The 24,173-nt window shown below is 39.0% G+C and overlaps 1 protein-coding gene across 2 annotated transcripts in view; it reads left to right on the forward strand.

Annotated features, from left to right (window-relative positions):
- MYLK (myosin light chain kinase) overlaps positions 1-24,173 on the forward strand; it is a 196,197-nt gene that overhangs the window by 67,669 nt on the left and 104,355 nt on the right. For both annotated transcript variants that reach the window (XM_041473044.1, XM_041473043.1), the window contains exons 3-9: positions 9,793-10,000; positions 11,722-11,770; positions 14,257-14,422; positions 16,321-16,486; positions 19,284-19,320; positions 21,161-21,720; positions 23,366-23,569. In XM_041473044.1, the coding sequence (XP_041328978.1) occupies positions 9,793-10,000; positions 11,722-11,770; positions 14,257-14,422; positions 16,321-16,486; positions 19,284-19,320; positions 21,161-21,720; positions 23,366-23,569 (1,390 nt within the window). The remainder of the gene's footprint in view (positions 1-9,792; positions 10,001-11,721; positions 11,771-14,256; positions 14,423-16,320; positions 16,487-19,283; positions 19,321-21,160; positions 21,721-23,365; positions 23,570-24,173) is intronic.

Here is a 24,173-nt window from a genome sequence, read left to right on the forward strand (position 1 = left end):
AATTCTTGCCCTATTAAGACCGAAACTTTGTACTTTGTATTCAGTAAGTAAAAATGCAAACAAACAAACAAAAAAAACCCTTTCAGTCTTCCAAAAATAATATGCAATGGAGAAATATTTTTTTTAAGTTTTATTGCAATAAATTATGAACATTTTCTTGTGAAAGAAAAGAGGGTGAATTGTCGTCTTCAAAGAGTGACTGCCAATTCCAACCCCAGGTATTGCAGTTATGAAGGAATTGTTGTTATGAAAATTATTGATGCTGTTTGATTGTGCTGCTTTCCTGTGGTATTAGCAGTCTTTTGACCTGATGATATCCCAGTCTCAGGCTGTGGCTTAAAGCATCTGGATTCTGTGATCAGTTCTGTGAGATAAAACAGCTAAATGTTTACAGTTCTCCTTCGAAGTGGGGACAAACACACATTTTGCTAATGACAGAGCAAAATATTGGTGTTCATTTCATCCTGTACTTGCTCAGGGAGCTTCCTCCTGCTTCTGTTTTGTCTAAACAATCATTATCCACCTTTGTGAATTATTACTGAATGAAGGATTGACAATTGAAAGTAAAAATCTTCAAGTCCTAGAAGTTCAGCTTTTTTGATAAGAAAAAGGGAGAAAATTTCCCAACCTTTTATTTTTATTGTGTTAAACTGTTTTATGTTTCAGTCTTTCTTCTAGTGCTGCCATATAAAATTTATGAACCAAAGTAGTGTCAAACACCATAAATCAGGCCGTCCTGATGAACTGGAAATTAATGAACCACTTCTGTTCTGACAGCTTTTCAAAACTGGTCTGATTCCTCAAAATCTTGTTTCCTGTAGCAAAGATTGCTTCTGCTCTGAAATGAGCACCAGTCCTATCAGGAAACTTCTGACATGCTCCTAAATTCACTGCTACTGACATAAAGCAGCTGCTTCATCTAGTAATGTTTGATAGACATATTGACTCAGAATCACCAAAGAGGGAAACTAGGAGAAGGATAGGGAAAGAGACAAAATTTTAGGGACTTACTGGGCTATGTGGAGAAATTAGCAAGAGCCCTATTTGCATTCCACATACACAGTTCTTCCCTTTGAACTCCCTTATATTTGTACTGCATAATCCTAAATGACCCTTTACCATGCACAGAGGTCAGCTATTTATTTGCATTTTTTTAGCATTTTAAGCTATTCAGCACCTCATAAAATCTAACACTTTTTAAAAGTTGGACCATGGGAAGAAAGTTTTGTCCTTGCAGTTTGCCTTTTCTTTTCTTCTCTAAGGAGAGAGTTAGAACTAGGGAAAACTTTCATTAAAATTGATGAGAGTTGCACTCGAGAGGGCTGCAAAGTTTATCTTCACTGTTGTGTTGAGAGCTCTAGTACTTGCCCTTACCTTTGGAATCTTTTTGGCCCATACTGTGTGGCAGTACTGAAGTTATTGAGAGCTGGCAGAGTCATTTCTTATCATGTTGCTCACATTTTCCTGTGGTGGTGGCTTTACTTCTCTTATTTGTAACACTATTTTGTGTGGTTTTTATTTCATTGACAAGGCTCTGGACTTACTCTGTCTGGATCTCTTCAGTGTTCACTCAATACTGTGCACTTTGGTGTCTGAATACAAGCACATTCAGTCATTGTTCATCTGAGAGCAGTGGCCACTCTGTTCTTCATCTTCAGACTTGGCATTGATTCCTCCAGTAGCAGATTTGTTGGCAAGGAAGAAATATGGTCAGATTATTTCATCTAATGGTACTAACTATTGAAATCTAAGTTCCTTTAAGTGTGAGTTTGGCAAAGTCTGAGTGTCTCCCTGTCTCAGATCCTCAGTTGTGAAGTCAAAATTACACTTTCCCAAGTGACAGCTACCAGTACCTATTTTGGACTGGAATTATCTTCAGTTTTATATAACTCAGTTTCCTCCACACTCCTACTTTGACAAAATGCCAGAATTTTATTTTATCGGACCTTGTCATCTTTGTGTGCCAGGACAGCATCTGGGTGGCATTGGAGGAAATAGCCCAAGCTTTCTCCTAGACTTTATCCAAGCTTTATGGCATCTGCTTTTGAATTGGCAGCCAGAGGAATGCTTTTTAAAAATGGGAAAAATCAGACAATGACTAAATACAAATATTAAAAGGATAAAAAGATGGACAGAGATTCAGTCTACCTATAATCCCACATTAAATTCAGAAAACTTGTACTTACAGAAAAAAAGGGCCAGGTGAACTCTATGGGTGGTTTGCATAAAACTCTCATGACACACCTAATTGCTACAGGTCAGCTGGCTACAATGTGGGAAGAGTAAAAAGGCAGATGTTGCTGCTGGCAGAATGATTTATGAAAGCTGCATCAGAAAAGCCCTGCCAGTCTGAGACGGCAACAGCTGTGTGAAAATGCCCCCATTAGTGTAGCAGAGGTTTACAGCCCCTGATTCAGTTGCTGATTGACATCCCAGCTCCACAGACATGTTCCACTATACAGTGTGTTCCCTTATGCCCTCTGTACAGGAAAGGGTAGAATCCATCATGGCAGAATTCTGTATTTCAGCTGACTGATGTTTCAGGTTATTTTGTGTTTGTATAAACACTCCTGTAACATTATTACTTTAAAGCAGTACAGCTAAATTTAAATGAAATAAAATCTGATTTAGGAAAAGCACCTGTACGTGTGATTGATTCCAAAAGACATAAATAGGGCTTGAACATTCTCTTAAGAGCTGCATAAATTGGGACTGGTGTTTGAACTTGGATAAACTCAAGGCAGCTTGACACCCAGTGCTACTCTGAAATTCCACTTGAGTCCTTCAGAAAAACATATAACACAAATGGACTGGGATAGCAGTGCTTTTTTCAAACAGTTATACTCTGGTGATTGAGCATAAAGCCAATACTCTGTGCACCTCTGGGAGCTCTTGACACTGAATTTTACAAAAAAGAAAGAAAGACAGAAAGAAAGAAAAAGATCAAATGTAGAAGATTGAAGAAGAAATTATGTGCAGCTGCTGTCTGCTTTTCAGTTAGCAGACCATGTCTTCCATGGATAGGTCATTAATTCTTCCCTGCTGAGCACCATAAAAACCGATTCCCCTAAAGACCTGTGGTAGTATGTGTAGTGTTCAGCACCTTTGCAATTTGCAGAAAGGGGCTGAATAGTGTGATACTGAATAAACAGACTATGCAGAAGTACTTTTCAAGAGTCAAAACTAAAATTTTTGGGATGCCATCTGCAGAAGGATCTTGTATTTGGTGCTTGGACTATAAAGTATCAAATTCCATTTGGCACTAGTGAGTGCAAAGTAGAAAAATAAAACATATCCTAGGTTTACAGAAAGACCATTGTTTTTTCTTGTATGTACAGTAGGTAATGCTTTGAAGTGGGCATGTTTGCTCCTACTCTGTATTCCATTTTTGCTTTAATGACACAACTGTAGATTCTAGACTGTTCTGCAGAAGAGGGAGGTTTTCCCTTTGTTTGCAAAGTCATAGCTAAGTCTCCAAATATTTAACATTTTCATGTTTAACCTTGCCAGGCAAATTCTCTGTTTCTGAAGCAAGCTTTTAAAAGGGATAAACTATTCTTGAGATATGGTTTGTGTGTGTTTAAAGTCTCAGAAGGAGCTTAACAATGTATCATGTCCACTTTCTTTTATCAAGAACATCTGCTGTTCATTTGTTAAAGCAAACTGCAGCTTGAGCCTAACAGCTTTGTTACAAGACTTAAAAAGAGCTGCACTGGCCAGAACCATGTTTCCCACCTGCACTAACAGTAAAAATTAAATCTAAATCAAAATATAGCACCTATTAGTTGGGCTGTAGTTACAACATTCATGTCATAGTCTCAACAGTTTTATAGTACTTCTTTTCTAAGACTGAAATTAAGAGTTCACAGCAGTATGAAATATTAAAACAAGAAGCAGCTTTTTTCTCTAAGTTTGAGAGAAACACAGCTCTGTCTACATGGACAGAGTATATTTTATGGTGTAGCATCCTCTGCTAAGGTCCCTTCACAAGTCTTTTGATCAAAGTCCAAGGTCAAAAACCATTGGTTCTTGATTCAAGTAAATTAGAGGGCTCTGGCCCTCTGATGTCTATGGGAAACACCTCTTTATTTGTAGGACCTAGGATGAGCCACATCCACAGAGCAGCTGCTCTGTGTGGATTGAATCTCTTGGGGCTGCATGAGAGCCTTCAACCATGTGACCTTCAAATGAGCCCATCTAATATGTAACTTGCAATAAAGGCAATAATATTCTATTTTTGCTGATACCTAGACAGTGGAAAAGGCACACTATCCAATCTCTATCACATTTCAAGTGTGTGTTATTTCTTTCCTGTATCTTTACTTTTTTGATTATAATTACACTTGCAAAATGTGTCATGCTATTTAATGGTGTTTCTTCTGCTGCTTTCTTGGTACAATCTGATGGTTTATTACTCTAGGTTTTGCAAAAAGTGCAAGCAGTTTAGTCCCTGCTAGAAATGAGTATTTGCTCTGCCAGGTTTGCAGGCAGCACAATAAAGGTCAGACTTTGTCAGACATTCTGAGTAGTTTTCCACATCTTCCTTGACTTTGCCTTATGGTGACTTCTAAGGATCTGCCAAAAGCACATGTTTGGGAGCTCAGTGGTAGCATCTGACAACTCTGGCTGAGGCTATCCTCATTTTATTCCTTTGCAGCTCTGATCTCTATGCCTTTTCTGAGATGTAGATCCCAGAAATTACAGGTTTCCTCCTGAAGATGGGCATGGAACAGAGAATGGGCTACAAAACCTTCTCAAGCTTTCCTCAGTTTCTGGCATTCATTGATGCTAAGATAGGCAGGCAGCCAAATTAGCAAAACACCTGCTGTTCCTTTAAAGGAGGTGACTGCTGATAGACGTCATCTATCAACCCACTGGCTAATTTTTTTTGAAAGTTTATTGCTTACCCACTCCACTGTGGATGAGGAAAATAATTTATTTTCTTCTGCATTGCAGGTACCTATATGCATTAGAAAATATTTAGCATTTCTCATTACTGCCATTCTTCATTTATGGCTTGTTACCCAGGTCATCCACACTTTGGTTTTGTGTTGTTTTACTGCTTCCAGACATTACAGTCTAACTGTGAATGTGCTAACTACACTACATGCATGTAAATAGAAAATATATCTCTCTTTCAAATGTATATTCAAAATCTGTTTTCTTTAGATATATTGAATCTCCCAAATAAAACTGATTCTTTCATTCAATGGTTGAGAACTATACACACGTAGGTCTTAATTCTGGACTTTGGGGAATTAAGGCAAAGGTAGTCTACAGAAATACCAGCACAACTGAACACTGTGTGCTGACAGAATTTGGATGTTTTAAAATTCTGATTTCATGGGAGCAGGATTGTCTCTTGAGAGGAATTTTAGTCTTTAGTGAATTAATACTTCAGTATATGAAATCATCTCTACGAAGGGAGTTATTTTGAATAGCAACTTCTTAAGAGTTGTAACATTGCCAGTCTTAGGGTGCAATTTCTGATGTGCTAGTATATATGATGTAATCCAGGGACATTTTGCAAGCCAATAAATCCTGTTGATAGCTGTCCTCTTCCTGATCTCAGTGCTTTTGTGACCTTAAACTGCAAAATGGGACATTTATCTAGTCCTTAACATCAAGCACTGAACACCTCAGCCAGTACAATGGATGTGATGCTGGAATATGTCATGTAATGTTTGCCATAATTTCTAATAGTCTTTAGGTGTTACTGTCAAACTGAAAAATATTCAGTAACAGTACACACCCCATCAATGCTTCACACTTCCACTTTGGTTTATTGTAACTTGTGGCTGCTTCTTTTTGGGTGCTGTGGGTTTGTGTTCATTGTCGACCTCACTGGAGCCAGCAGCAGTTTGAAATTTGAAGTTAAAAGGCCAAAGTTAAAGGCATAGGCCAAAAGAGTGCATCTCACTGCCTTAAACTGCTACTGCAACTATATTTAAGTAGGCAAACCTATGTTTTTCTGAAATTAACATATTGGTACATAAACAGCTCTTTTATGGAGCACAGATAGAGACCAAGTTTTAGAAAATGTTTCCTGTGCCTTTGAACAAGAAAAAGAATCACTAAATTCTGTTTGGTTTTGGTGGTCACTGACTGCCTTTCAGTTTGTGACAGTGTGGAATAGTTTGTAAGGCCACATTTTCTAATAATGTGGCCTTACAAATAATGTGCCTTTAGTGTACAGCTTCCATGGATTTGTTGTATTTTTTCTTTTCCTTTGGGAAGCTAGCACCATCCCTTTTCAACAGCATTCTCTCAGACCCAGATGTGGAACAACCTGAACTCTTGGAGTTTCACACCTCACAGGTTCTCTCTCAGCTGTTTCCCCTTGCTGTTGATGCACTGTTTTGCCCTACCAAGCTTTTCCAGGAAGGGTCTAAGCACTTGAAGGGTCCAGACAAAAACTCAAAACTCCTGTTTGTGCTAATACAATGGTTATTTGCTGCTTGCTGTCAAGTTTCCACTTGTTATTGTAGAGCAGGTAAAGAGAAACTGCAGCCTTGCTGGGACTGCCAATACTCACACAGACCAAGTTGTAAATAAGGGTTATAGCATGCTGCTGCTGGGCATTAAATAAGCAGATAAATTTCTCTTTGCTGTGGATTTATTCAAGGCAGATGTTTTTAGTGAGCTCTGGAAAGGTTTGGAGGAATATAAAACCTGCTGCAGTTCTGGAATTGATCCATGAGGATCAAAATCTGGTAACCAGCGATTTGTTTAAGGGTCCCTGACACTTTTATGGCATGACCATGTATTTCAGAGAGGGCTGGCTCAGTTTGAAACACATTCCAAACCCAAACCTGAAATAAATCCTTGCAACAGAGCAATTCTGTAAACTTCTGCTTTCCCATTATTTCATTTTTGACAAAAAATTCAAGAAAAAAAAAAGTCATACTTTGGGAAGGGAATGACTCAACCGTTTGAAAGGAAATGGAATGCTGATAGTCTGTGTTTGTAGCTTTTGGTGTGGCATTTCCTCAGTGTAGAGATGTGGATGAACACATTAATACAGACAGAGCAAGTATAAAACAAAGACAAAGAAGAAATGGAAAAATACTTAATGTAGCCTCAGCCATGTGATACTAGAAGTACATACATAATGATCTACCAGAGCTTGAAGGGTCAGCTAAAAATTGCCTTGTGTGGTCCAAGAGGGACTTAAGAATATTGTAAAACAAAATTGAAAAGGAAGACGGGTATTTCCCATTGTTTTGACCCCAATTGTTCCCTGGTACAAGTGCTGGAAGGTTAATGCTTAAGGCCTTTGGAGCTGGGCTGAAGAATTCCATGAAAATCCATGAAATCACCAGAAGAAACGACTATGAACTGGAAAAAACCAGTAAATATATTAGGTGATGTGTAGTTGATGACTTTCTTTTGCAGGCCAGAATCTCAGCAGCTGTAAACAGATGTGGCTAGACTAATGCTAGTAAAGAGGCTGTGAAGACAGAACCATTGAAAAGGTGCTTCTGTCTTCACATCAATTGAAGTGCTACTCTTCCATTTTTCTGTACTGTAGATACTTGATAGATCAGTGTGAAAACAATTTGGCTTCAAATATTTTAAATTTATCTTAATATCCAGTGAAGCAAAAATGAGAACTATTAACTCCATTCTAATATACTCTCTGGTTTTGGGTAAATCACTTAACTTCTCTGCTGGCTTCTTAATCTAGAATGGAAAGGTATGAGGATATTGACAAGTTAATAGTAAGAAACAGTTATTTGGTGCAAGTCACTTTCTGTGACAGTGAGCACATTATCAACTACCTGGAGTTAGAGTATTGTAACAATCTCATATTGCTGCTACACAATTCCCTTTTTCTGAAATTGAAATGTGCTGAGAAAGATATTCCTTGGAGCCTGTGCTCTGAGTAAGCACTAAATCAATATGCTAGAGTAGGGTAAGGAGTCTGGGACGAGAAGGAACTGCTGTTTATCAGAAGGCACTGGAAAAAGACATGACCACAAAGAGCTTTAGAAAAATGCTGTGACATTTTTAAACAGAAATCAGCTCCCCATTGTGCAGGATCCCACAATTCATGGAACATGGCTTTTGCCTAGTTAAAGATAGACTTAAAAAGAATTTGAGAAATTATTGCAGAAGTGGAAAGTTTTTTCAGCATATTCAGCTTGTGGCAAATGTTAATGTCCTTAAATACTGAGTAAGTGGTGCCAGGGAGAAGAGGTCACCGCATCACTGGTAAAATTAATTTGTCTGAACTGATATCCCAAGATTTAAAGGAAAGAGAAAAAATTCTGACAGCTGCAGCAGATGAGAAACCCAGCTGGAGTGAGGTGGGGCTGCATTAAAAATTAAATGTTTTTAAAGAAGAGCGCCTAAGAATGGGTAAGATTGGTTGGCTAAATATTGTAATTTGCAAAGTGAGTGCTGTGCAGTCAGAGAAAGCAGAGCTGAAATGAGAATTGGAAACTGAGAGGAGAATGCTGGGAGGAATTTGCCCAAACCACAACCAAGCCTTCTTCACTTCAAGACAGATCATCAATATTTTGCCCACCTGGAGGTTGAAGGGACTTCCTGCTCAGTTGCCAAATTTTGATATGTAGTTCAGAAAGCAAAATTGCTTCTTTCCAAGCGAGCAAATACAGCCATGACTATTACTCATTCCAGCTCATCTTGATTCACTCAGTTACTTCATGGCTTGTAGGCAAAGGATCAAAGAGTCAGGAGATGGAGAGCTGACATATCAGAGCTGGGATAGGAAAGGAGTACTGCAATCGGGAGTTGTTATGATGACTTGGCAAGCGTGCTGACTATCAACACATTCTGAAGTGACCCTCAAGGAGGATGGCATTTCTCACAAAGCAGAGGAGGAACGTTTGCCTGAGTAGTTTTTTTATTTGGTGAAAACTGGTGTATGTCTGCTTTTCCCATTTTTTTGTAGAAGAAAGTCACAGATCCTCATCAAGTTTCAAGAACTCCATTTCAAATCAATAACTCAGCTCTCACCAGCTGAGGATCTGCCTGTAAATCTGAAGGTATCATTAATGCCATAGGAGGCAGGGATATACCAGTATGGTTGTCATTTAATGAGAACAGGACTGGTTCATTTTGCTGAACATTTGGGTAAACCAGGAGTCTCTTTAAGTTGAGCTGTATGTTTGTGTGACTATATGTAGGTGCTTATAGTCCTCTCCTGCCATAACATGAGGATGACCCTTAATGAGGCTTTCTCAAATTACAGCTCCTTATCTTCTACTTCTAAAGATCAAGACAGAATTTGGTATGTTGTCTGCATTTTTGCCTGTATATTGTCAGGAGCTACTATGTCTCAGCACACTTGAAAACTAGATGTCTGAGTACAGATGTACATTATAAGCCCAATCCTTGGCAACCAAATGCTAGAAGTATTTGGTCCAACAGCCTTGCACTCTTGCATACTCTGAGGTGTAGTAGCATTACTGCCCTTTTTTTTGAGTTTCTGAGCAGTGGGGACCCAGGTGTCAGGATTTTTCATCAGGATTTTTCATTGGCACTCTCACTGTGTTTTTTCTGAGAAACCGTTCTAGTATTAAATTTTTCTGCATGAGTATCTATCTGCCTGACTAGTCTTATGATTTTAAGTTTGGCTTATCCAGGAGTTTTTTTCATTTCATTATCTTCTGCCATTTGGCTTACAAAGAGTATGTCTTTAACAGACATATTAAAGAATATGTGTCAAGAACTTTCCACTGCATTGCTAAATGTCCAACATTTCTTCCTGATGTCATCATCTGTTAAGCTGACCTTCTTTCTCCACTCTCTCTCACATCTTGCCAGGTCAGAGGCTACCCTGAGCCACAGATCACATGGTACAGGAATGGGCATCCTGTCCCAGAGGGAGACCATTATGTCGTGGACCGCAGCATCCGGGGCGTGTTCAGCTTGGTCATCAAAGGTGTGCAGGAAGGTGATGGTGGCAAATACACCTGTGAGGCTGCCAATGATGGTGGGGTTCGTCAAGTGACCGTGGAACTGACAGTGGAAGGTCAGAAGATTCTTATACTGTTGTTTTGGTGATTATAGTTTTAAGTAAAAGAGCAAGGTGTGCTAAACAGTCTGGTTAAAACACAACACATGCCTTCTCATTGATGCGAGAGTAAGGTTCGTTTACTGCATTTCACAGGTTAAGACATTGTGCAGGGAGCTACATGTCTACAATTAGATAAAGTGTGAGTTCTGTTTCAGGTGTGGGTGATGATGTGCAGGTAACAAAAGCCTTAGCTTTAAAGACTTTGTTCTAAACTTTGTAATTTTCATGGAAAATTACACTTCATGGAAAATGTCCACTCAGGAGAAAAACTGCGAAGCTGCGTGCCTGGTTGTAATTGCATGCTTAATGTCAGACAGGAAACAGCCAGGATCAAACACAGGAATTTTTAAGAGCACATCTGCATATTAGATAGCTGCAAACAGCCAAATTTAAAATTTAAAGAGTGACACAAAGCCAGGGAAGGATTGAAATCAATTGTACTGCTTCTCCTCTTGCAATTTGGTCATATCAGAGACCTGTTGAATGTCAAAACCTGTCAGGTCACAACTTGGTCTTGAAGTCTTGAAGAAAAGGAAAAAAATCTGCAGCAGCCCTGAAACTATCAGTATTTGGGTGTATTCAGAGTCAAAAACTCATTGTACTCAGAGTACATCCTGAAACATGCATAAATCTGACATGATTGCTGCTGCCGTCTGTTGTAAAAATTACGTGAAGTATTTCTTTTTCCCCTTGTTTTAAGCTGGGACCACTTTATGAATTACAATTTACATGGAGGTGGAGGATTTTTTAAAAGTCGTTTTCATATAGGTTTTTCTGACCTGGTTTTTGCTGCAGTTCAAAACAACTTTGGGGCAGTACCTAAAGACTGAATTTCTCAGAGTTTAAGAATTATATGTTCTAAAATCCCTTTATCCATCAAGATAGCAAAGCACAGGGGGGTTTTGGGCTTTTTTTTGTTTTCTGTTCTCAGCAAAGATAACCACGTGGGGCTGCCTGACGCTTGAAAAACGAGTGACCGAAACATGATGTACTCTTTCCATCTGCATGGCTGTCCTGTCTGACAGTGATGTGGGCTCTCCTTAGGCTCTAGAACAGGTGTTTTTTCACAGCCCCAGAGCTGTGTGCTTGCTGCTGCGGCTCCGGTTTTCCCGGGCCGGGTTCTGTGTGCAGCAGATGGCGCTGGGCTCCCGCGGCATCTCCCTCCTGCCTCGGCAGCGAGGACCAGCTCCTGTGGCATCCGCAGCAAGGGTGCTTCGGGCTGGCACAGGACTGAAAACCCAGCCACGTAAAGACTTCTCACGGTCTGAAAACCTCCTGCTATCTTCATCTGAAGTACTGGTGCACTGTAGAAATTCGACAGTGTTTAATTCAGAAAAGTATTTTTTCATGAATAATCTTCAGCGTTGTTACAAATAAGGCTGGGCGTTAGACAGCAGCTCTGCTAAAGCTTGGTTTTGAAGTTGGAGAGGTTAACTTTGAATTACAGTTGACATAACCTTAAACTGCAGGTGTTGCATTCCTCTTTTATGTTTCTGACCAGGAGAAATGCATATTTTGCGTAGTCTTTATTATCACTAATTCCAAAATTAGTGATAATTGACAAGACTTTGATAATTAGTGATAAAATTGATAATTAGTGATAAACTAATTGATAATTAGTGATAAAGCAATTGACAAAACTTTCGACTTCCTGCCTTTCTGTCCTATGCTTACAGGAAACTCCTTGATGAAATACAGCCTGCCATCCAGTGCCAAAACCTCTGGGTAAGCAGTCTCCTGGCTTGGATATTATTTAACAGACACTTAAGTATATTTTGGTAGGAAAACAAGTAAAATTACTCTTTCTAAAAGTCACCACTTACCCCAAGCAGAGTAGGTACTGTGAGAGCTGCTGGCTAAGCAGAGTGGTTGAGGCAGTCAGAAGGATGCACAGCTACTGACTGAGGAGTTAATGTGGCTGAAAACAGAACATCCTGCTGATGCCTAAATATTGCACCCTCCTCTGCTGTAATTTTGCACCCTCTTCTCTGCTCTCTGATATTCAAGAATCTTTCTCCACAACTTCCATGAGCTGACAGTCTCCTTTTAAAGCCAGAGCAAATACTGCTTTAAGAGTCATCAGTAAGAAATAAAAGCAGCTGGAATCAGCATTCTCACACACAGAATTTAAATATTTCCAAGCAACACAGTGGGTAAACTGTAGTCCAGAAGAAAGAATTGTTCTGGTTTGAGTAACTTTACCGGGAACAGTTGATGGGTGATCTAAGCTGGCACATAAAAGCCTACTGGTACTTTCTGCACTTCAGTAAGCATTTACAATTATGTGAATGTCACTGTTTTGAAAGCCTCAGGCCTAATTCTTCCAACTGCTGAATTAATTTCTTTATAAATAGTTTGAATTTAAGCAGAATTTTCTCTGACTTGTATCTCTGGCACTGAGTCACTCTAAATGTAGGCAAAAACACATATTCTGATTATGTTGGTGATTAAAATACTCATAGTTAAAACTGGAGCATTTAATTTCATCATTAATATGAAAATTGTTTATTTTTTTAATTTTAAAATTAACAGATTACAACACTGAAAATGGTAAGTAAAACTGAGTAATCAGGATGCATGATTTTACATGATAAATTCTGTATTGCAAATTACCTAGAGACATACACACAGGATAAATAATCAAAACAAGAAAGGACAGTTCAGGTTGCTGTTGTATACTGTTGGGTTTTGTTGTATACTCAGACTTCACTATCCTAATCCATTGTATTGCATAGAGCTAGAGTCCTCACTTTTCGTGCTCCTGTGTTTTCCTCCTATTCAGTATTAATAATTCTATGCTAAGAGAAGGGAGAAGAATAAAAACATTACACATTTTCATTTGTTCCTGTCTAGGAACCAGCCATAAAGCTGCAGGCCAGCTAGTAGTTGATTTTCTTTTCATTTGTTATGTGTATAGATATGTAAATATAGACTCACCACCTAAAGATGGTTATTAAAAGACTTTAGTACGCATTTATGTTCTTTAGTGGTAGTATGAGGGAGATGACATTAAAAGTTACAGATATTTAATTATATGATAAAGTGATTTTCCTGTTAGCATGTTACAATCACCCTTCTCTCAATACTTTTTCTGGTCCTCCTGCCCATGTAAATCCTTTCATTATGGTATAATCTCTTAGAAACCTGGAGCTGCCCATATGGGAGCCACCATGTCTTGGCAGCACCTTGGACTGAGGTGATGCGATCTCTGTTAGTTTCTGACACCTGGTAGAAATGGTGAGGTATTGATACATCTTACTTGCATGTGGTAAAAGGCCATCAGGAAAAGAAGGCCTTAAAAATGGTTCCATTTGCTGAAATTAAATGTTAAAAAAAAAAGAAATCACCATCTGCCATCTGCTAATGTGTCTTTGTTGTACCAAGACTTCAGAGCAAAGAGTGAGTGTTCCCTTTGACATTAACAGACCTGAAGTTGCACCTTTTTGGTTTTTCCATGCTAGAATGCTGTTTGATGTTTTATGTTTTATGGTTGTGTAACTGTTTACAGTTTTGGACTGCAGTCACTGATGCCACTTCAGTTTCATCCCACATGTAATTTCCCAGCTGTAGCAGCATGTAAGTAGAGCTGGGCATTTACACTTAACAGTAATTCACCTGGGACAGGTGTACTTTGGTTTTGTGCCCTCCTCTGGGTTGTGTTGAAAACATTGTAGCAAATTAGTTTACAAATAAAAGTCTTCCCCAGACTGAAAATACTTACCAGGACATATCAGAAATGTTACAAAACCAAGGTGTTGATTCATAAATCAGAAATTACTGTGTCAATTACACTCAAGAATGAAACAAACTACATGATAAAAACCTGTGAATGGTAAATGAGTGTGCACATGTAAACTCTTAGGAGGCAACTAAAAAACAGAAAATGAGGAAAAGTAAATGCATACAGCGTTTCCTATCTTTTGGTTTTCCCAGCTCTGCTTATGAACAACCAAATGGTCCACAAGATCTGTATGCAAGATGAGGGTGCAAAACATAACACTGCCTAGTTGCATGAGGAGTCAAGAGCAGTCATTACCAGCATTTCCATTTCTTCCATGGCCAAGAAAAATATCGTACAGCTACAGTCTAGGTTGCCACTAATGATATACCCTTGTTGGCAGACCACAGGTCTAAAGTGCTTCCTGACATGTGCTCTAACCACAACAGCTTCCAGCTCTTCTGTAAAACCAGAATGTCAATTGCCTTTGCAGGGCAAGACTTGCTGTTCCATCTGTGGAGCAGAGGCCAAGCATCTGGGGAGAAAGTCCACCCAAGTTTGCTACAAAACCCAACCGAGTTGTGGTGCGTGAAGGCCAAACAGGCAAATTCTCATGTAAAATAACAGGACGACCTCAGCCTCAAGTAACTTGGTTTAAGGTATGATTTCCCCAAAAGTTTATGTTTTCCTTCTCTTTTGAAATTTGGTTACTTGAAAGGATGAAATGCACATTGAAGTCTTAAGTGCCGGTGTCACCTTTGGGCATACACAAGATTTCCAAACTCACTTTTTTCTTTGTAAGGAGAGAGCTTTCAGGTGAAATTAGGTACTACACTGATTAGTCCATTTTTACTGAAACTGTCAGTATTTTATGGAATTACAGTTACTTTGATTTGGAAGAGCAAATATATGACTGCTCTTGTGGCATCCTGCTCCTCTCCACCTTCAACAGAGTAATGCTTTATGTATGGTGAACTGAAAAAAAACACAACTCTTATCAATGCTTTTATTTTCTCCTGATATCTCCAGTTTTTGGGGGGAAATAAGCAAAAAAAATCCTCCGAAAACTTCTCAGGGAACAGGAAAATGCTTCTAAGTAATTGTCTGCTTTATTCTTGTTTGTAATATAAGGATGTCAGGATACACCTCCAAACACAGGCAGCCTCTTGCAATGGGAGTGCTCTCTGACATCTTCTTCAGCTGGGGGCTCTATCTGGAGTCTGTCTCTCCTTCCAGATTCTCTGGGACTCTGCAGTGCAGCTGCTCCACCACAGCCTGGTTCCCTCTCCTTCCAGATCCTCTGGGACCTGCTGGCTCTCTGGGACTCTGCAGTGCAGCTGCTCCACCACAGCCTGGTTCCTGTCCCACCAGGCTCACTCAGGTTTTCCAGCCATGCAGCTCCATGCAAAACAGGATTTGTCACTCAGCTATCTTTGTTCAGGGCTGTGTGGTAAATGGGATGTAGGGACTACCAATCCAGCAGTTTGGATCTACACTTTAGTACTTCTCCATACAACTTTTTTGCAGTTTGCTGGAGGTTATGTAAAATATTTTGCTATTGATTGTTACCTTCTATATCATGGAAATGAACTTATATATCTGCTGGACCACATCTGGCTACTGTAGAACCAATAGACAACCATCTTCCTTACAGCATGGAAGTTTTATCAACAAGTAAAATAGCACTTTTCAGAACTAATTATTAAACCTGCTTGTAAATATCTGACTCTGATTATTGTTTTATTTATAATTTTCTTACTTGCTAAGCTGCAAGGAACAGAAGCTTCTGTATCATCACCGACCACCATTAGGACCTAAAGCACCCAGATAACAATAAGTTGATAGACTTCAAGAATGACAGTTTCTGTAAACACTGTGATGTTTCTCAAATATTTACTTCCCAAGTAAAATAGTAAATTTGTAGGCTTTCCCTTCCTAAACTTAGGATGGGAGAAGCTGTGGTGTCTGATAGCAAAGCATTCATTCTTAATGGCTGATGCTGAAGCAAAAGCAATGATTTACTCACAGATGAAGTATTGGTCAATTGCTTTGTAGAATTTAAAGGCAAGGATTGTTATTGTGATGATCTAGGTTGTGTAACAGAACTACACACATTTCTTCCTGCCTCAAAGCCGTATCTTTGGATTTAATTCCAGTGTAGCTTTTGAGGGATAGAGAACTACTCTCCAGATAGCAAGCTTTTGCTTAAAAGCATTTGACTCCCTGGAGCAAACAGGAACATAAAACTGGTTTGAGCCCACATACAATAAAAAGAATTTTTTCTAGGAATCTGGGTACAATAAAGAGAGAAAGGCCAAAACCAAACTGAGATGAGTAGGTGGCAAAATAGAGGAAAAAGGAAGCCTCCTGAAGACGTGAATTACAGAATTTTGGGCACAGTTTATTGTTTTGTTTATACCATATGAGTATTATTCATAGAAGGAATTTGGCTAAAGGATAGGAAAAAAGCAGTTTGACCTAATGTTTTACTAAAAAATTCTTGCTCCCCTTCTCTTGCCAATAGCTACTGTCTCATGGTGCCTTGTGATATTTGCAGGGTGATATTCAGTTACAGCAAAATGAGCGCTTCAACATGTATGAGAGAACAGGCATCCAGTTCTTGGAGGTCCAAAACGTTCAGCTTGCTGATTCAGGAATTTACACGTGCACAGTGGTGAACAGCGCTGGGAAGGCGTCTGTGTCTGCAGAGCTCACCGTTCAAGGTACAGCAGAGAGAGAGTTTGCAGGAGAGAGAAAAGGGGCCACAGACATTCTGATAAAATGTCTCTGGTTGTGTTCTTGATATTTACAAGAAACACTCACTTCTTTCTGTTTTCTTCTTCTCTCTCTCTCTCCCTCTGTTCATTAAATGATGCTATGATAGCTTGGAGCATGCTAGAGCTGTAAAAATAGTGTTGGTTCAATGGGAAAAAAGGCAATACAAGTGCTTTGTAACAGATTTCTTTAAAAACACCTTTTCGCTTTTACTGTGACTTTGGCTTCCATGTTTTGAATATTGATTTGATTTTCAGCAAATGGAACCTGGCACTTGTCATTATAATCAGTAATTAATTTTGTATTTGTTGAGTACTAGTACCAGATGCACATTTATACCAACTCCCTTATGAGAGGCAAAATTCTATCTATATTTGTAGAACTAGGAAAGTAAAGAGCATAATTCTAAATTATGAGAGAGAAAAAACCCATCTTAATAAGATTAAAATTCAGTCTCCTCAACTCCCAACCCAGCCTATTTCACTGCTTGTTAAGGAAACAAATGTATTTGCATAAGTAGAATGTTCTATTTCATACATGCATTATCATATACAGCTCATCTTGCAGTTTGATGCTTCTTAGGGTGCCTGTTGCATCAGCTTCAAAATCATACAGCCTTCAGCAAGTTCACTAAAAAGGAAGTTCAGCAGTCAGTGGGTAAGCAGTCGCTGGACCCAATTAAATAATTAAATCCATAGCTGCTGGCTTCAGCTGCAGTCTTGAGCTCAATGGGTTACATGTGCACCCAGCAGTGAGTTTTTTGTTGCAAGACTTTCAGTTTCACATCAATGCTGTCACTCTGTAAGGAATCAGGAATAAAAATAATAAGTGGATGTACTTTTGGGATGCTCAGAACCACAGCTAACCTTTCTACAAATTAAAGCTGTACTTTTTATCTGCAAGTTCCAATCTGATGAAGCCATTGTAGAAGCTTCTACAGTTTGCCTCTTCAACAGAGGTTGTACAAAAAGGCCTGTTTCTTTCAATAAGCCTTTTATCCAAACATAAAACTCGATTCCTAATTGCTCTCCCTGGAGTGGTGAGCTTTCTGTTCTGTAATGGCTACATCTGCCTTGAGAGACGACGCGGAACTGGGGTCACAAAGTCAGCTGTGGTATACGTTTGCTTCAGACACTGACCAATCTCTGAATAATCCATTCTTGCTTGGATTAGTGCAGGTCGGTAAAAAGGGCACTCTTTTGCAATGCTCTTAATTAATTGGATGGTTCCACTTACCTAACCTCAATATATAATACCTAATTCTTTTTTTATCAATCAGATCAGGTTGCCAGAGATGCTGTAAGATGTTAGCAGACAATCAAGTGGCTCAGAAGTACTGCATGTTCTTTCAAAAACATGTAATCTCATATATAGATATTTTCTTCCAATAGCTATATTTTTTCCCTGAGTGGAAGGTGAAGAGGGAAAAAGAAATATTCTTTTAATAGACAAGGTTGCATGGTACTGTCTTGTCTGCAGCCAGTAGTTACGAAGCTTCCTTTTCTGCATTTAGCCAGTCTTTTTAGTTTTAATTTCTGTATTTCTGTTACAGTTTGGCAGGTTTATTGGAACAAGGTCAATGGGTTTTTTTCCCTCTCTTCTCAACTTTTGTTTATGTGTAAATATATTCTTTTAGTCACTTTGAATGCCATGGCAAGTCAAAGCATTTAGATGTGAATTTTTGCTTGCAAAACACAATGGAAATGAGGATATCATCCATCACATGATTTTGTCTTTTCCCTGAGGCAGAGACTCTGGAAGCATTTTTATGAAGTGTTTGTTGAGTACTTGAAAAATGTGTTATCTTGCAAATTAATTATTACATGTCTTTCTACTGTAGTTTCTAGTCTCACAGCTGACAACAGCATAGGTGCAGCTTTGATTTGACCAGGAGAAAACAAATTCCATCCTGAAATCTTAATTAAGGGGTAATGGAGAGATGTGGTTGGTATTTGACCTAGAATGGCATTTTCTCTCCTCACAACTATTTATCTCATGCTGCCCCCAAGAGAAACAAACACTATCAAGGTTTTTGAGAATTCATGGAGGATTACAAATCAGGAGACTGACTGTGGGTCAGTACATGCTCAGTTTTATCAGAACCACCTTGGGAAATCAATATAGCTCTGCCATGTTCCCAGATTTCCTGGTGGTGTTGCAAAGTGAAGAAATGTCACACATTAGCTTTTGAGTTTTTCATGTTAATCATGATAATTCTTGCTACACAGCAAATGGGTTGGTAAATGTTTACAGGTGAGTCCGGGTTTTGAGAGGTTTTACTCCTGTTGACTTGGTTTTGTGTTTTAGCCAGAGGACTGCTGCTGTTTCACTGTGAGCATGCTCAGGTGTAGCACTGATTGATGGCTTGTCTTTCTCTACCTTTAAAAGCTCTGTGGAACTACCATAAGATTTAATAAGCTGCTTCCCAGCTGGAATCTCTTCCATACATCTCTCCCCCAACACAGAGCTTTGGAGGGTCCCTGAACCTTTAGTTCTGCAGGGTTGTGAGAACATGATACAGCAATGTCTCAAAATGGACCAAGACCTCTTTTGTGTTTCAGCTGAGCAGCTTCCTGTTGTCCATATCAATTCCAGGTGTGGTGATACTTAATCTTTACTTCAATGCATTGAAAATTTGAAGAGTGAAGGTTCTTAAGTATACTTTTTGCTTAAAATCTTCCAATTTTTTGTAATTGTGCACAGTATTGTGTGTATAATTTACCTGTTTCTTCTTTTATGTTTCAGGTCCAGATAAGACTGACACTTACACTCAGCCACCTTGGTATGTTTTTTACTGGAGTACTTTCTCTGACTATTTAATTGCAGTGCATTGATTTTGACATTTACTGCATGTGCTTTCTTCACAAAGTGATGCATTTTTTGGGGGTCAGCCTATATTTGGAAGTCAGAAAATGTTTGCTTGGAATAAGATTCTCTCTTGCTGCCCAATTCAGCTGTCCTGGTAGACTCATAGGAAATAGCTGATGGAACTGATGGCAACATTGTGAAGTACAGAGTTCTGGTCTGGTTCAGGAAAGCAAAATTTAAAAAAAAACCAAGCTATGTGAGCAGAAATTCTACATTGTACCAGGGGGTCAAATGTCATTTTTGGAGTTAACACTGAGTGCACCTTGTCAGTACTGAGCTGGTTATTCTTTCCTGTCATACACTAAACATGCTATGGCCATGGTTTTTGCTGTTGTCTGAAAACACATACAAAAGTAGGGGTAAAGTAACAAGAAAGAAAAAATTAATATTTGTGCCTTTATTGGGATTAAAAAAAACTCAATTACTATAATTTTAAAAATCATTTTACAGAATTACTTTTCTTTGTTAATGGGAAATGCAGGAATGAAAAATTCAAGGCTCTCTGTGTAAGACAGTTTGATGAAGGCCAGTTGCTTTGTAGTCATTGGAATGTTTCATCTGTTTTCACATGCCTGCATAAGATTTCTAAATGGCATGCTCACACTGTCCTAACTGCAAAGTGGAATTGAAAATGCTGTACTATTCTGTTTTTCAGATCTGTGTGATTTTTAGGAACATACTTGAAAGTAAGTTTAGTGTAAATGAAACTGTGCAGCACTGGAAGCAGAACCCCCCATGCATGTGGTTCTTCAGAGTAGTTCTGCATCCTCCATCATTTATTCACACATACACAAAAAAAGATGTTTTGTAAAATGAAAAAGCCTGACTTCCTGAAAAGTAACTGCACATCTCAAACAGTACATTCAACTCCAGCTGAAGTAACTATCCCAGCAAATATCCCAAGTCTCCCTGAGAGAATAAATTAATGGCACCAAGTGTAGCAAAACAGAGCTGGGCTGGAAATTACTGCCCGTATTTCAGATATGTTCCAATTCTGCCTTGGAGTAATTCTGTGAAAGTGTGAGACACAGACAGTGCTCTATAGGTAACAGCTTAGGGATCAAGGCAGTCACCTTCAATGAAGGAGACTTAGATTAAAGTCCCCAGCTGGTCAGCTACTCTTGTGCTCCCAAAGTACTGAGCAGCAGATCAATCATAATTCTGAAAAATTCTTCCTAATAAATCCATATTGTTACATCCAGTCAAGTTTTTAAGGTGCCGACACCCCTTCTTCCTCCCTGAGACTTTGGTCTGGTATCCTATCAGTCCTGTTTTGAAATTACCTGAGTTACAAGACACCATAATTAGAAATAGAAAATGACTTCACAATTTACATTTCCCTTTAGGGAAATATTTTATGTGACATTTTGAGCTATTTTATACATTACCTCAGTTTATTAAAGCATCAAGTAGTATTACATCATGGTCATTCAGATCTCGTGTAATTGCTTCCCATCTAAAGCAGTGCATGCAAGGTTAATGTCTGACTCATAAAACGTGTTAGAACTTGAGCAGTGTACTTACATCCAGAAATTCCTGAGTTGTCATAGTGTCTGAGCCCTGATTTCATCTTATGAAGCTTTTCACTTCACCTCTTTGACCCATCTTCTTGATCTGTGTGACAGAATGTAAAGGTTAATCAGTTCACCTTGTTGCTGAGGGCTTATATATTTATGTTATTACTGATAATAATAATAATAATAATGAGTCTTTATACAGTGTCATGTATCTCCAAACTTCTCATTTTCCTTCAGCATGCCACCAAAACCAACCACACTTGCTGTTAAAGCCGTTGAAAATTCAGAATTCAAACAGGCAACCAGCAATGGGATTGCTAAAGAGCTGAAATCCAGCAGCACAGAACTCATGGTTGAAACCAAAGACAGGGTGCCAGCAAAGAAAGAGTCCTTTTACATCACCAGAGAAGCCAAAGAAAGTAAACAAGGACAGCACCAAGAAAACAACACAGAACATAAAGAAGATAAAAAGGGACCTCAGGTCTTGCAGAAAACTTCAAGCACCATCACACTACAATCTGTCAAACTGCAACCAGAACCAACGGCAGAATCCCAGGCCCCTTCCATCAGACAGGGTGAAAACAGAAAAAGGGGTGTGCAGCTCCTGATGTCAGCTCAACAAACTCCACCTCCTCCAGGGCACCTCAGTCCCAGGACTAGAGAGGCAGAAAACAGGTCTGGAGCTCAGGGGGCTGTAATGGAGAAGAGGGAGCCCCTGGGAATTCCCCCTCAGTTTGAGGTCCATCCACAGAGCCTGGAAGCATCAGAAGGCCAGGAGATAAAATTCAAAAGCAAAGGTAAAGGGATGAAAATTATTGGAGTCAGAAAGGGGTTCCCTTTCTATGTGTAGAAGGAAAACAATTCCTGCCTGTTTGAAAGTTGCTCTCCTCCTAAAGCCTTTTGGAAACAGATGCAGAATCCAGTGCTGTTTCCACAACACTTCGTGAAATTTTCAAACCAACCTATCCCATGGTGTCAATCTCCGCTCTCATCTGGGGTTTCCCCAGATGTAACCAATGCTGCTCCTTCTAGGAGGTAGTTTTAGACCCTTTTATATGAGGGTACAAGAGAGAAAATCGATGGTACACTTTCCAGAACTGTAATTAGTGAAACTGCCCTTGAGCCAAAAAAATATCAGAGGAGAAAATACAATCAGTCACTTCATGTCCCTAGTGGCATCTATTTTTGTCTCATATTTGGTCAGCATGATCTCAGTGCTTCCTAACAGCTGAAATGATAAAGTAAGAATTAAAAGGGAGGTTTAGAATTTGCTCCACAGAATATGAATGGGTTTTAACCTCTTAGAAGAGTAATGAGAGTTGCATTTTGCTGAATCTTGGTAGTAGATTTGGAACTTTTGTCTTTTTTATTTAATTACAGTTTTAGAAAGTAATCTGGAAGCATTTTTCTGCTTTTTTTATAAATAACATTTACACTTCAAAGTGTTCATATAAATGAGAAAGAAATTGGTTTTTTGCTTCTCTAGGGGCAAAAAAAAAAAAAAATCACGCAACACCATGGTAATTTATTTTATTTCTTGATGAGTCTTGCCCCATGAGCACAGAATATAATTTCTATCACAAGTCTAGAGTGTTTGGAGTGGAAAAAAAGATTCCAAAGATCCTGGCACATTTTGAACAGTTTATTTTTCAGGTATATTACTAAAATCATTAATTGTTTTCTGTCAGAGTAACTCACACACTTTGCAAGCTTTAACTAATTCACAACCCTGTTTGGTAGGGAACTAGAGCCCCTATCACAGATAAACAAGGAGCTCATCCAGTTTTTATTGCAGCCAGTGAATGTTTTTTTGTTTGGCTTTGGACCCAAATCACAAACTCTTACATGCAAGGCAAGGTGTCTACAGGAAAATCACAGTGGGACGTCTCTAATGCCCTTTAATAAATAATCTGAGAAAGTCTCCTGAGAATCCTCTCTGCAGATGGTGACCAGGGCTGCTTTCACAGGCCCTTCTCCCTGCTCATGCAGCCTCACCTCAGGCAGGTCCAGGACTGTATCAAGTTGACCTTTGAATATCTCCTGGGCAGGGAAAGTCCACAGCCTCTCTGGGCAGCCTGGGCCAATGCTGAGTAAAGAAGGGTTTGTGTTTGGACAGAACCTTTTCAGTTTTAGTTTCACATCCTTTTTGTCTGTGACTTTTAGAAGAACAGTTTTCAGCCACAAGCTTTTTTTCAGATATGGTTTTACATGTTACCAAGTATTTGTTATTTTAAGAGACAGACTGGCCAAGAAGTTTTAGAAGATCAGAAATATCAAACGTTCTGACAACAGTTTTGTGTATTGCCCATTAAGGTTTATATAATTATGTATGTGAAAAGCGTACCTAATTTATACTAAAGTAAATAATATTAATTAAATAGATACTAAATAATGCTAGTTATGAATACCTGTTAATAAAAATCCAAATGTCTGATTGTCCAGTTTCAGGGAAGCCAAAACCAGATGTGGAGTGGTTCAGAGAAGGCCGACCTATTAAAGCTGGAGAAGACGTCCAAATGTATGAGGAAGATGGAATTCATTGCCTGTGGATAAAGAAAGCCTGCTTGAGGGACAATGGATCTTATAGCTGTACAGCTGTCAACCCCAAAGGCCAGACTTCCACCAGCTGGTTGTTAACTGTCAGAAGTAAGTCAGTTCTTGTGAGCCTGTCTGCACTTCGGAAACTGTGGCTGGGCTTTTTTAAGCTGTCAGAGGGTGGTTAATACATAATTTTATTTGACTTCTCAGTGCAAGTTAATTCTGATTCCTACCTCTGTGAATAAAGTGGTGTATGATAGCTGGAAAGCCACTTTGTGCGTCAGTTTCCCTTCTGACATATTGTGGGTTTTGTTGTTTGTGTAGCTAAAACCATCTCAATACATGGTTTGTACACAGGGAGGCCTATTCTCTACTCGGGTTTCCTGTTAATGCTTGTATTTAATACAGACTGTCAGTGGGTTTATTGTTGTTCTGCATTTAGCTTTTTTGAAGTTGCTTAGCATTTCTACACCCCAAATTTGAAATGTTTTTTGAGTACAAACCAATTCTGTGCAATAGAGTGAAGAGGAAGAAAAGGGAAGGAATAAGAATTAGGATTTGCTAAATTCAAGAAAATGTCCCAGTGATAAATTATTTTAAGCTTGCAGACAGTGTCTTAGTGGTCTGGTTGAAATTTTTGTTGGGTCTAGCAAATCCTGTCTCCTCAGTTCTAATGTTTTCACCTGGTTTTAAGTTTTGTTCTGGATCCATG

The sequence above is a fragment of the Pyrgilauda ruficollis genome, unplaced genomic scaffold, assembly GCF_017590135.1.
Source record: "Pyrgilauda ruficollis isolate IOZ18807 unplaced genomic scaffold, ASM1759013v1 scaffold3, whole genome shotgun sequence".
Lineage (NCBI taxonomy): Eukaryota > Metazoa > Chordata > Aves > Passeriformes > Passeridae > Pyrgilauda > Pyrgilauda ruficollis.